The sequence below is a fragment of the Chiroxiphia lanceolata genome, chromosome 2 (genome assembly GCF_009829145.1).
Source record: "Chiroxiphia lanceolata isolate bChiLan1 chromosome 2, bChiLan1.pri, whole genome shotgun sequence".
Classification (NCBI taxonomy): Eukaryota; Metazoa; Chordata; class Aves; order Passeriformes; family Pipridae; genus Chiroxiphia; species Chiroxiphia lanceolata.
Window position 1 is genome coordinate 98,515,878 of NC_045638.1, and position 13,732 is coordinate 98,529,609.

The following is a 13,732-nucleotide window of genomic DNA, read 5'->3' on the forward strand; positions in this document are numbered from 1 at the left end:
GGCTGAGGGAGCTGGGTCTGTTTAGCCTTGAGAAGAGACGGCTGAGAAGGGACCTCATTAATGTGTATAAATATCTGATTCCAAGAGGATGGAGCCAGGCTCTCGGTGGTGCCAAGCAATAGGACAAGAGGCAACAGGCAGAAACTGATGCACAGGAAATTCCACTTGAACATGAGGAAGAACTTCTTTGCTGTGTGAGTGACCACGTGCTGGAACAGGTTGCCCAGAAAGGTTGTGGAGTCTCCCTCACTGGAGATATTCAAGAACCATCTGGACACAATCCTGTGCAATGTGCTCTGGAATGGCCCTGTTTGAGCACAGAGTTTGGACCAGGTGACCCACGGTGGTCCCTTCCAACCTGATCCATTCTGTGAGGTGTGGGGGGCAGGTGGGAGGTGCTGCCACACATGGAGGGCTCCATGCTGCTCTGCGCTCCTGGAGCCACCATGGGGAGAGCAGACCTTTCTCTGGTTTCTGCCCACCACAGAAAAAGGGAGCCAGTGATCTCCCCCGTGCCATCATTCCCGAGGAGCCGGTCTGTGGCAGCTGGTGGAGAACGTGTGTGTGCCCCGTGGGTGTTCATGCCTCCAGCCACTTCCCCACGGGTACCTCACCGAGAGCAGCAGGATGGCTGGGTGGGAGTTGGAGAGCTCTAAAGCCTCTGATGGCCCCGGGCCATCTCCCTGCCCATGCTCAAAGGTGCAGCAAACATTACCAGGCTTCATCACACAATGCCCTCTGCTATGTTGGCAGGTGGAACTTCCTGGGTATCAGTTTCTGCCCATTGTGGAATCCCCTGTGCTAGGCTGGATATGGTTCTTAACATATTGGTTCTTGAATGTTGTCCAAAGATGCTCTTTTAAAAATGTCGAAATGTGATAGCAGTTTAAAAAATCCTGTAGAAAAGCATCAGTAGAACTGGTTGAAAATGACACATAAGTTACTACTCCATTGCTAATGGGGAGGTGGTTGTGTTGCTTTTCTGCATCACTGAAAGGGCAGACTTAACTCCCTAAGAATTTCCCTTGGCACGGGAGCAAGACACACGGGCCCGCTCCTGCTGCTGGAGCACAGGGGCAAGCTGAGACAACAGCTACGGGAAACTGATGTCCACATCATGAAAAACTCCCCAGAGTAATCAAAACACAGCACAGCTCGTGTCAGAGCAGTCGTCCGCTGCGCTCAAAGGCCTTACCAGCATATGAGCAAGCCAGGAATTAGTGATGCACAAGCACGGCATTTAATTATCATTCACCCTTTATACTGTGTACTTTCATCATCATGGCCAGGCTTCGTGTGTGTACTTGAGTGTGTACTTTATACTGACACCTATATCCGGTGTCTTGCTTCAGGTGGTGGTGGGGGGAAGAACTCATCCCGAAATCTTCGCTGTGTTACTTTTAATAGCGTTTCGGAGGTGTAGCGATTTGGCTCTGCCCCTCTTCGACGGCCTGGTACTACGTGCCGAGGCAACTCACTTCACCTGATCCGTGTAAAATGGATATCCACCCCCCCACACACACACTTTTTACTCGATTTCGGAGGCTCCGCTCGCCCCTCGCGGGCGGCCGCGGGGAACATGGCGGTCGGGGAGGGGGCGCGGCGGGACGAGGCGGCGGGGCGGGACGGCGGGAGGGGCAGGGACGGGCGGGGGCCATGGTGGGGGAGGCTCGGGCCGCGGCGGCTCTGGGGGGTCCCGGGTGCCGTAACCAGGAACGTCCCGCTCTGGCGGCGGCGGGCGGTGAGTGCGGAGCCGGCGCGCGGGGCAGAGGCGGCGGGAGCGGCGGCGGGACCCGCTCGCCGCCGGGGCGGGGGGGGGTAGGCGATGGATGCCCGGGGCGGAGGACCCTGTCCCAGCCCTTTGTTCGCTGCCGCAGGGAGCGCGGGGGCAAAATGGCGAAACCGCCCCCCAGCTGGATCCCGCGCGCTTTTTGTGTGCCGGCACGCCTGGTCAGGCTGCCCGGGGTTGGGATGGGATGGGATACTGCCCCTGCACAGGGATGTGATGGGATGCTCCTTGCCCTGCCCAGCCCCAGGCGGGCCACCCCTGCCGAAGGCCGCTTTCACTCCCTCGTGAGCAGCGGGGCCGTGAGGGGACGGGGAGCGCCGGGTGCCCCGGGCGTCGCCAGTGCCGGGAGCGGCCGCGGGCAAAAGCCGCCTTCCCAAAACGCGCAGCGGTCCAAAAGTATTGGACAGGCCCGCAGAGGTGGTGCGGGCATGCTTAGAGAGAAACTCGAGGGGAGGCGTTTTTGCAAACAGCTAGAGAGAAGCTAAGTTATGTTTCTACAAAGTATTGGCCCAGTAATGTCTTTAATTACGCTCTTAGGAAAGTACAGATAAAAATGGAAAAAAGGCGTCTCTCCAGACTGACACTGCTGCCTGAGGCCACAGCAGCCATGCAGATGGAAGCATTTCTGTGAGTACTCCTGGCTGTCTGGGACCCGTGGTTGGCATAGCCGCAGAATTAGCTGAGATGACTTTCCCTGAGTCCCCAGCTTCCAAGAAATTCTAATATCAATGTCATATTGTTTAGTGGACTCTTTTAGTTTTCTGGTCTGCATATTTGCATTTTTTGGTGGTGGTTTTTTTGGTTGTTTGGCTTGGGTTTTATTTTTCAGTATGCTCTCTTGCAGATGGGTGAAGGATTGAATGGTGAATGGCAGTTGGAGGCAGTGGGGAACGGGCTGCTAAGGAATTGGGAGAAATAACAAGGTTTCACAAAATGAGGTTTTGGGTCAGTGGGATGGATGCTAAGACTGAGAAGTCAAGGATCAAAGGTTCTTAAGCATTTCTGTAGCATGGACCTTGGCTTAAGGCAAGGAAGTGTTTTTCAAACCTCATGTACAGAAAGCCAGTTCCCCCAGTCCTTTGGTATTGGCAGCAAAATACAATCACATCTGTAGCTAAGGTGATTATGAACATGGAGAAGCGATGTTGGGAGAGTACATGCAATAGTTCCCAAGTCTTTGAATGTTACTTAGCAACTGTTAAGAAAGAGTCAGCAGGGTATGACTAGCCAGGCATCCCCAGACCACCAGCAAATGCTCCATAGGCAGAATACAAGGAACAATTGGGATAAACAGGCAGAATTTTTTTAAAAAGTGACTTTCTTGAAAGTAAGAGAAACAAAGACTGATAGTGATGTTCTTGTTTCTTCACAGGGTAGATGAAGGGACTGAGTAAGATGCACGGCTGGTAAGTATGACCTAGAAATAATTAATATCCTTAGAAAATTTTAAAGTAAAATGTACTAATTTTCTTTCTTGTTTCCCCTTCACTTCTTCTTGTCTTTCAGACAGTTTCTTCCTTGTTCTAGGCTTGATGCTGTCATTGATCTCTTTGGTGTGCCCATAGGCAATTTACTGCCCCTTCGCTTACCTGTCTAAAATGATTTCCTGTATACTACAGGTAAATTTTAACACAGGCAAAAGGGCCTCCAGTCTTTGGAAGAAGTTTGAAGAAATACTGCCTGAATGTTTCTGAGCGTTGTTCTGCTTCTAAGTGCTCAGCATGTCTTGGCTGCTCCAGCTCTGCATGCTCTGACCATGAGCAGCAATTCCTCCCTTGGCAACGTGAAGGGCCTGAGGAACCTCACCACGCAGGAAGATGGGGCAGTCAGAGTCACCGAGTCCATTGCTATCATCGTCATTGCTATTTTCATCTGTTTGGGCAACCTGGTGATTGTCGTCACCCTGTATCGGAAGTCTTACCTTCTCACGTTGAGCAACAAGTTTGTGTTCAGCCTGACCCTTTCCAACTTTCTGCTCTCTGTACTGGTGCTGCCTTTTGTTGTCACCAGCTCCATCAGGCGAGAATGGATCTTCGGAGTTGTTTGGTGCAATTTCTCAGCCCTGCTCTACATGCTGATCAGCTCGGCCAGCATGCTGACCCTTGGACTCATAGCTATAGACCGGTAAGCCGCTCTTTTTTAATGAATTGTAACAAATTGTCTACTCACCTCATAGAGGGACTTGTTGGCTGTTCACAGAGTTGAGAAGCAATGCAGAGGGTAACACGGCGTAGTTATGGTGTCATTTTTTCTTCAGCCCCTTGTGAAATTTTGATCTAGACCACGACAAAGCAATGTCATCAATAATGCAAAATGCAGACATGCATCTAAAGTTTTTTAGCACTTGATGGTGTAATAACACACTACTTGAGAAACATGAAATAATGACTTAAAATTCAAAATTCTACCCTAAGCATGCACTCACACACAGGAACAGATTTAACAGTTGCATGTATGCCTTCAGCCAAGTTTGACAGTCTTGACTGCAACAATACATATTTTTACACGTAACTGTTTTTAGAAACAGGGTCCCTGAGCCCGCTTCGATGTTTGAAGAAGAAAGGGCTGGATATCAACATCATTAAAATATGTTCCTTTCTTTGTCGTATGTCTTTTGTGCTTCTGTTGACTACTGCTTTTCCTGCCCACCAGGTACTATGCTGTCCTGTACCCGATGGTTTACCCAATGAAGATAACGGGCAACAGAGCAGTGGTAGCTCTTGTGTACGTGTGGCTGCATTCCCTTATTGGCTGCCTCCCTCCTCTTTTCGGCTGGTCGTCTTTAGAGTTTGACCAGTTCAAGTGGATGTGTGTGGCGGCCTGGCACAAAGAGGCCGGCTACACTGCCTTTTGGCAGATCTGGTGCGCGCTGCTGCCTTTTGTGGTCATGATGATCTGCTATGGATTCATATTCCGTGTGGCGAGGATTAAGGCCCGCAAAATCCACTGTGGTAGCGTCGTCATCGTGGAGGAGGACTCGCAGAGGAACGGGAGGAAAAACTCCAGCACCTCCACGTCCTCGTCTGGCAGCCGAAGGAATGCTTTCCAAGGGGTTGTTTACTCAGCCAACCAATGCAAAGCTTTCATAACCATCGTGGTTGTCATCGGGGCTTTCGTGATTACGTGGGGGCCTTACATGGTAGTAATTACATCAGAGGCACTTTGGGGAAAAAACAGTATTTCCCCTGCTTTGGAGACATTGGCTACATGGTTGTCCTTTTCCAGTGCCATTTGCCATCCACTAATTTATGGACTGTGGAACAAGACAGTGCGCAAGGAACTACTAGGGATGTGCTTTGGGGATCGGTATTATCGCGAGTCCTTTGTTCAGCGGCAGAGGACATCGAGGTTATTCAGCATTTCCAACAGGATCACAGGTAAGACGTGTGGCTGCAAAAGACACTCTTCCTTAATACCACTAAGCGCAAGGTTTCATGTCTGTGTGTGCTTGGCGTGTTTTGGGGCTCTCTAAAAAAAGTGGGATGTTCCTGGAGTTTTCATCGGTCTTTTGCTCAGGTTATCACTGACAGTTGAGAGGAGAATTTCTTTTTTTTTGGTGGTTAACATGTTTCTCCTACTCTAGTAAAATTTTCTCAGCCAGAGGAAAAACATAGTGTGAAGGTTAATAAAAAATATTTATTTTCTTTTTTCTCAAGCATTTCCTTTTGTGTTGCCCACATTTGAGCTCTACCAGTAGTACTTTTTCTACGCTTTTTCTATGATTCCTGGCTTTATGCTACAACTCTTGAGATCCACTGAAGTTACACCAAATTCAGTTTTTAGGCTTAATGATTGTGAAGAAAAGATCATTAACAAAGTAAAACTATGTAAAAATAGAACTATTTGGTGTCTCCCCATGTTGCAGGCTGAGAGCTTCAGTTGCTCGGTTTGGTGTTTTATTTTTTTTTTTTTAAAGTAGCAATGCAATGACATTCTGATTTTTTCATCATTTGCCTTGCCCTGTTCAGAAGCTTCCAAAAATAGAACACTTTCAAGGGATATTTCATGCCGAGGCAGGAACTGAAGTTATTTAATTGGGAAGGAAGATCTAAAATGCAGAAGGAAGGTGAGAGCAGCAGGGCATCTGTTATCTTTTCGGCAGCCTGGGATTACTGGGAGAGACTGTCATCTGAATGAAAGGATTCTGCAGCTACAGCCACATCACAAGCTGCAGGAGTTTTGACAAATCTGTATCCAGGAGATGCTATGGATGAACACACTGGGAACTGGGGTGGAAGGAAAAAGACAGGAAATTTCTTTTCTTTCCAAGCAATAAGAAGCTGACAGTTTCAAGTTTATCAGGTGTATTAGCTGTAGGCTGACAGGAAAGGAAAAAAGAGCCCCACCAAACCCAAAACAAAATCTTGAAGAGAGATTCAAAGAAGGCACCTTTGTTAAAAACCTAGGATCTCTTCCCTTCTTGTTTTGAAGATTTGAAAGAAGTCAGGTGTGTCTGTGCTTTAGCCTTGCTCATAAACTTCGTTACTCACTACTGGCCTGTAACAGCTGCTGGTGGCCACCATGTTATTCTCTGTCTAGAAGGTGCCTGGCAAATATCCTCATCCCTGTGAGTGTATACACTCGCTGCTCAGCCTGTCTGGCTCATAAAATACATGTAGTTGAAACAAGAGTGGGAGGGAGAGATGGTGCAGGTAGAAAGGAGACTTTCCCTAAGGAAAGACTCCAACAATACCTGAGAGCTGCTGATGAGATTTCTAAGATGGGAAGTCCAGAAGCTGTGCACTCCGAATCAGCAAGGTAAGTTTTATAAGCAGAGTAATAAATAAAGCAGTACAGTGAGTATTACTGGAAGAGGCTTTCACTATTGCAAACCCCTGAAACATTCACAAGAGCAAAACTTTCTTGCAGATTTGGGACTATCTCCTCATCTTACTGCCCTCATGGCAGGTGGACGGCCATTAGGAAACAGCAGCAGTACAGGAGACACAGGTTTCAGCTGCTCACAGGATTCAGGTAACTACAAGTCTTTCTTTCTTTATTTGAGCAGAAGCTTGCACTTGGCAGAACTCACTGGGATAGTCAGTATTTACACACACAGATGTCTCTTGGTGGATGAATGACATGAAGCATCTGTTCCAGCTGTTACAACAAAACTGCTGCAGTTGCTTTTTTCCTTCCTTGCTCTCAATATATTTACTTGCAAAATGCTGTTTACAGAATGATGACCCTCCCTTGTTAATGTGTCCTGGGAACAAGACTCACTGCTTTTGTGCCCTTTTCCTTTAGTTTTCTATTGTTCTTTGGAGGCTTTCCCTGTATCCACAAGGAACAGAGCAACAATGGGCTGTGGAGAATGTGCTTCTCCTTTCTATTTTGTAAGAGACCTTGTTTTGTTCATCCTGCAATGTAAACATAAACACTTGGAATGGCTTTAGCTTATGATTTCATCACTACTTAAGATCTCTCAATTGAAGTTGTCTTGGAAAAGGGAAAAACAGTTCTGCCAGTAATTTTCTATCCAGAACTGTTGCTAGATTTTTGTGGCAGTTGATTCAGCTACCACTCCTTAACTACACTAGTTTAAGAGTATTTCTGCTCTAGAGACAGCAGAGGGTGATCTTCTAAAGTTCACTTGGTGTAAGGGGTTTGTTTCTTTTGTAAAGGAAAACTGTGGAGCTGGGATTTATTTATGGCATTCTTTTACACTGGTAGTTTTATGCCTGTTGTGGGTGTTCTGCAGCTTTATGTGATAAAGGAGAACAACATCCTGGTAAACCTGCATCAGTAAAGTGGATGTTGTGTTACCCTTTTTTGAATGACAGTGAACACTTTAAACAAATGAACAAACTAAAGAGATAATGAGTGCTGTTAGAAGTGCCACTCTTGGTTAAAGAGGAAGTATGGTCCATAGCCTGGGGATGGATATACAGTGATGCACTGTGAAATACTGTTTCACTGGATACTTTTGCTGTGAGGAACTAAAGAGCAGCAAGAAGTCTTAGTCCCTCTTCAATGTTGTCTGCTGCATGTAGTACGTGATTCCGTGTCCTGTAGTGCAGTTGTGTCTGTATCTTCCCTGGTAAACAGAAACTGGGCTTTTCTTGTTATGAAAAACAGATAAAGTATGAAAGAGGAAAAAAAATCCAAGTGGTGCCAGCTGTACACAAAATACAAAGTGAGGCCTGAGTCCCAATTACTAGAAATGTTGCCTTAAGATCAGTTATTCCAAGGAAAAAGACCCACCATGTAAGAATAAGAGGCTAGTTTCTTCACCAGCCACGTTTGAAAAAAAGCACTAAAATTCTACTGCATGGAAGAATATATCTTTCTTGCTAGTGCCATCCTTCCATTACATGCTACACTTCTGAGGAGGATTTGGTACCCTAGTAGATCAGTAAGAGTCTACTGTTTTCAGATCAGAAGCAGTCAAGTGGGTGAAGAGGGATGTGTAGTCACCGTCCAGAGGAGTTACAAAATCTGGAAGGGACTTTGTCCTAGGCCTGTTGTCACATCACAGAAGTAAATGGACTGATAGTAGTAGAGTGCCACACATTGAATGTGTGCAATCTGTGTCTTCCAACAACAGCTTCCCTGAGGACTGCTTTCTCAGCAGTGTCCTAGTGTGTCCACAAAATACTTGCTCTGCTTCTCCTTTATGCAGCAGAGAGACCAGCATTACAAGGAAGGTGTAGGCTGCAGTCTTGCCCTCTGTGTGAAAGCATTGCAAAGATGCCAAGAATTTCCTTGTGCTTTTTAAACTCTTATTTTATGTTGGAAAGGTGCAAAGCGGGTGAAAATTAAAAAAAAAAAAATCCTGAACTGGAAAAAAGACTCATTGGACAAAAATCATTCCCAACCAGCAAGGGATTTTTCCCCATTAAAATACACTTCAAGAAAGTGAAAGTAGGTTACTAGAGACAAACTAAATTGAACAGAAAAATTCTGCAGTTCAAATTCTACCCAGGTCTGATTACAAGCAGACATTTGGCAGCTATGGTTGTCTGCCTCTTGGGTAGCCACTGTTAGCCTCTTGTCTTCATCAGGAAATGCGAGAAGTTGCTCTCAACTTTACCTTTTATTTACTGAAGGTAAGGTTTCACCTTTATCTGCTGTCCTATTGACATTATAAGCTCTTCAGCTGAGAATTTTGAAGCTGCTTGAAGTTTTAGATGTCTAGTGAGAAAAGATTTCCCAATCCTTTGAATGAAAACTCTGACCTCATTCTTTTCCTTTTCACTGTTTAATTTGAGCTGAAATTTACTCCCAAAAGCTGGGTTTAGACGTCTTTTGAAGGAACTGCTATAGACAGAAAAGTTTTTGCCACAACATTGTATCCCAGTGTTACTGTCTTACTTGAGAATGCTTGCATTGTTTCAGGAACAGATACAATGCTTCTTGAAGATTATAGCTCAGATGGCCCTCATGCCCCACACTGCATCTGTCCTCCTCGACGGAGGAGTTCAGTGACATTTGAAGATGAAGTAGAGCAAATTAAAGGTGAGTTTAGGGGTAAGTATGTAAATGCTCAGAACTAACTATATTGCCTGCTCAGGAAGCCTCTCAGAACCTTCATAATTGTCTTACAACATCGTTGATCACTCTTTGCTTTGACAGACCTCACCATTCATGCAGGTACAAGAGAAAGCAAGATCAGGTCTTTCTTCCAGTTCTCAAGTAACAACAGACAAGGACAAGAGTTAGAAGCTGGGATTCCCGGCATACATATCATTTATACAGCACAGCAATATCCTCTCTGCAGCTCCATTTATCTTGGTGGCTGTTGCAGTCTGTTTTGTGTTTCTCAGAGAATATATTTTCCTGTGCTCATATTTTGATTGCAACATCTCTGTGTTCCTCATTTGCTGCCTCCTCTCAACTTCATCATTCACAAACTTGAAATTCTTCTATTTACACGCTTGAATAGTCTGAATATAATTTCATTCTGTTATACTTACTTTTTTTACTTAGCTTCTATTTCACTTTGCTGGGTATGTTCCTCAGCAAATATGGGTGAAAATAGATGAACCACATGCACTTATTTCAGTCAAATCACTTTTTGATTCTCTGCTAGCAAAGTGTTGCTGTGATCATCTGTAAAATTGGTGTAAAATTGGAAAGTTAATTTACGCTGGTAGTTACAATAATATGGTTTTTAGCCTTCTATTCCTAATTTTCTAAACAGTACATGAGTGTGGACAGTGTGAAAATGAGCAGAAAGCCTTTAAGATTCAAGTAATAATAAAACCTGAGATAATGAGAATCCTTTCTATGGAATTTTGAAACATCTTAGCAAAATTCACTTTAGTCTTCTTCCCAGCATGAGATAATTTCCTTGTACAAATACCTTATACATTGCCCATTATCTTTCTGAGTGATTACGTGGGAGCTGACATCTAATTTTTCATCTGAGTAAAAGAGGGAGGTTTTAGTGAAAAAGTTCCTCACAGGTTTAGCAATTCTCCCTAGGTTTAGCAAGTCTCAGGATTTTCAGGATCCCTGAGACTTTCAGTTATTTCAGCAGCCTCACTGAAGAGTTACATTTAGGATGAAAATCTTTATTGCTCAACATGTTGGTGGGTAGAGAAGTATACAGATGCTACAAGAGCAACTGCACCAGCATTGAAGAGCAGGTGTATCCCAGGTCACTCTGGGATATTGTGTTCATAGAATGGTTTTGAAAGCCTGAGTATTGTTGGCAAATGTGCTCTGTAGAACAGTTATTTTGCAGAGGACGTGATCATACCTGTAAAAAAGGATCAATATTGGTCTTCAAGCATTTGCACAGCCGTGCTGATCAACACTTGTGCTGCCTTTTTTTTTACCTCTTTTTTTCCAGAAGCTGCAAAGAATTCTGTTCTCCATGTAAAAGCAGAAGTCCATAAATCTCTGGACAGTTATGCAACCAGTCTAGCAAGAGCTATTGAAGCTGATGTGAAACTCAGCTTGTTTGGGGAAGATGCTTTACCAGGAGCCCTGTTCCCGGTGCGGACTCTGCCAGGAGGCAGCATGAACACACGGCGTGGTGCCAGGCCCCATGCCAGCCAAAGACTGAAGTTGCAGAGCATCGATGAAGGGAATATCTGACACCAGCACTGGAGTAAGAAAACAGAACAAAACCACTAAGCGGGACCTATTGCAGCTGTCAGTGTTTCAACAGAACCAGGATACCTTGTCGGAATGTTTTCAGTGTTTTTTCAACACTTGAAAGCCAGCTGAATTCTGGTACTTGCATCAGCATTTTACAGTAGTGTTTGTTTACTGTTTAGGGTGCTATTGACTTTTCTGTGCCATCTCTTTATCACACAGTTCATAGGAATGCAGGGTTTGGTTTCACTGACCAGATCATTAGTCTGTTGAATCTTGGGTCCATTATTGGCCAAAGCTGATAAAGGAAAAAAGCAGGAAAAGTATGTGCAGTGTTTTAACTTATTGTTGTATTCATCATCTTCTGAACACCAGGATAATCAGTTGATACTTGATGGTTGGAGTGCTCTGATAGGAGCTTGTGCATGGGATACTATATACAGCCTTCCTGTCACAGACTCCTAGATGAGGAGCAGGGACTTACCTGAGGGCAAAACCTGAATTTTTCAGAGAGCTCACGTGGCTTATAGTCCCACTTACCTTTGCTGGGGGATATTTCCATTTGTTCAGCCATCAGAATGGCACATCAGATCTGACACTGGACTGTGCATTGCTTCAGAGGTACCGAGCACCAGCCTCTCTGGATATAGTGGGTGGGAGCAGACCTGTGCTGGAAAAGCATAAAGATGGTATTTGAGGAAATCGTTAATGCAGAATTCATAGTTTCTCTGAGAACTTCAGCTCACGTCCCTGGTTCTGCTGTTACTAAAAGGGTACTCTGTGGCTGTGCTAAGCTTGACAGAATATAAACAAGATATTGCCACTTCATATTCAGGATTCATCTTTTCTAGAGAGAAAAGAGTTGTTTGGTGTTTTGGTTTTTTTTAATCATGAGGGAATGTAGTATTTAAGCTATACGTACCTCAGTGCTTCTATTTCTTGGAGTATTAATTAATCTCAAAAATAAGAACATTTGGCACTTATATTGCACTTTGCATGTTCTAAAGCACTGTACAGACATTACCTTGTTAGGCCTTTGTGAGAAGGTTGATCAGCCCTGCTTGCCAAAGAAGGGGAACTCAGCACAGTCAAGCTGCTGGCCGTGAAACAGTCTGCGAAGGTGGAAAGGTTTGTTATGAAAAGAAGGATTAGGTGGATCATACAACTATATCCAGCTTCAGGAACCTTTCTGTGCCTTCCTGGGCTATCCCCTTCTGTACTTTAGAGGGGTTACAGCCCTGCCTTACTGCATATTTCAAGGAGAGGGAAACAAAAGTGAGCAGGATAATTCCTTGGGGGTGGGCAGTGAGTAGCAAATGGACTTAAGGACCAAGGATTTGCATTTGTTTACTCTGTGTCTGCTCCCCTGTGCCTTCACCTTTCCCCAGAAGTGGCTTGTATGAGGTTTTGCTGGAGATTGTTTGGAAATCAGGAGTAGGATGTTTCCATCTGAGCAAAAACTGGGTGTAGACTTGTTTTGTCTTTGTGTGAGTTATTCAGAGACACAAAAGTGTCGTGAGGCAGAGCCTCAGTCCAGTACTGTATTTAGACATCCTATTTGTCTGTGTTCCCGACTCAGAAATGTATTTCAGCACAAGCTTATGTCCATCTCTGGACAAAGCAACTTGACTTTATGAACTTGCCTGAATCCCATTAAGTTCCCATGCAAAATATAACTGCATACTTAAAATTCAGTACATGGTTTGCTGATTTAAGAACAGGCTGTTACAGTAAGAACACTTAAGCTCCAGTAAGATGGCTCTTTGCATAATGCAGGAATAAAACAATAATAGGGAGGTTCTTACTGCTGCATTTTTTACTTCTAGTGTGTTAGATAAATTGGCACCTGTGGGCATTCGTTAGAAAAGCATAACTAAAAATCCCAGTATTTGCCAGGAAATGCCCTGCAGTGAGGTCATTATTGCTATCATTAACATTACAATCACAGCTACTTCTAGTACACAGCACTCCTTAAGGTACAAGCTTGCCTGCTTGCCTCGAAGTATTTTGTCTGCATCCCTTTTATTCAACATTCCTGCTTCGGAACAAGCTGAGCAAAGTCGTTGCTGAATGTGAAAAGGGCACAACGTACGGATGCATTGTGGTGGAGTCGGTGCCGGCCCCAAACGGTCTGTGTTTAGGCAGAAAAATTCCAGGGCATATGTGAAAGGAAAAAATCGTTAGTATTGTGTAAAAAGCACATTTTTCACACAGGTACTGAGCCAAATTCAGCCTTCAGGAAGTCGGGGGCAGGTTGTGTCAGTTTACACCGTGACTGAATTTGGCTGCCAGTGTTAATGTCACTAATCCGTTATTTAGTGTAAATGTTGTTAATATTTTTGTACACACGTTATAACCCTTCTGTAATTCTGCTACTACCCAAGTCATTCTCTCACCCGAGTTGTCATTAACGAAGAAATGCACACGTTTTGTAAAACTGTATTCCCCATCCTAAATACAAAAGAGAAAAAAAAAAAATACTCATTTCCGGCTCTTGATGGTCTGCGCTATTTGTTTACACTACTGTTATTTCAACTTAAATTCATCTTTTAAGTGTTTTACTTTCAAAAGCACGTTCGGCTCCCAGGATGAGCCTGACAGCGGCAGCAGCTGGAGCAGTTTTCACAGGACGGGGAGGCATTCTGGGTCGAGCAGGGTTCTCTGAGCCCGGGCAGGTTTTGGGAGCGCGGCGGTGCTGGATGTGATGCCGGGCAGGTTCTGGAAGCTGGATGTGATGCCGGGCAGGTTCTGGAAGCTGGATGTGATGCCGGGCAGGTTCTGGAAGCTGGATGTGATCCCGATCCCGGGGCGGTGCCCGAGCCTTTCCCGCACCTCGTTGGCCACGCCCCCTCCCCATGGCCGCGCCCCCTTCCCGTCGGCTCCACCCTCCTCTCCCCG

At 45.1% G+C, this 13,732-nt stretch overlaps 1 protein-coding gene across 5 annotated transcripts; it reads left to right on the forward strand.

Moving 5' to 3' along the window:
* Positions 1-163: 163 nt before the first annotated feature.
* Positions 164-13,308, forward strand: GPR161 (G protein-coupled receptor 161). Of its 5 annotated transcripts, none has more exons than XM_032680637.1 (8): positions 164-194; positions 2,327-2,416; positions 3,162-3,195; positions 3,300-3,913; positions 4,442-5,166; positions 6,659-6,763; positions 9,128-9,247; positions 10,587-10,834. In XM_032680637.1, the coding sequence occupies exons 4-8, from the start codon at positions 3,474-3,476 to the stop codon at positions 10,832-10,834; spliced, it is 1,638 nt and encodes a 545-aa protein (XP_032536528.1). In that variant the 5' UTR covers positions 164-194; positions 2,327-2,416; positions 3,162-3,195; positions 3,300-3,473. The 5 variants fall into 5 exon arrangements, with proteins under 5 accessions (XP_032536528.1, XP_032536527.1, XP_032536523.1 ...); XM_032680636.1 differs by lacking the exon at positions 164-194 and adding an exon at positions 1,247-1,454; XM_032680632.1 differs by lacking the exon at positions 164-194 and adding an exon at positions 1,647-1,741 and having other exon boundaries at positions 10,587-13,308.
* The last annotated feature ends 424 nt before the right edge of the window (positions 13,309-13,732 follow it).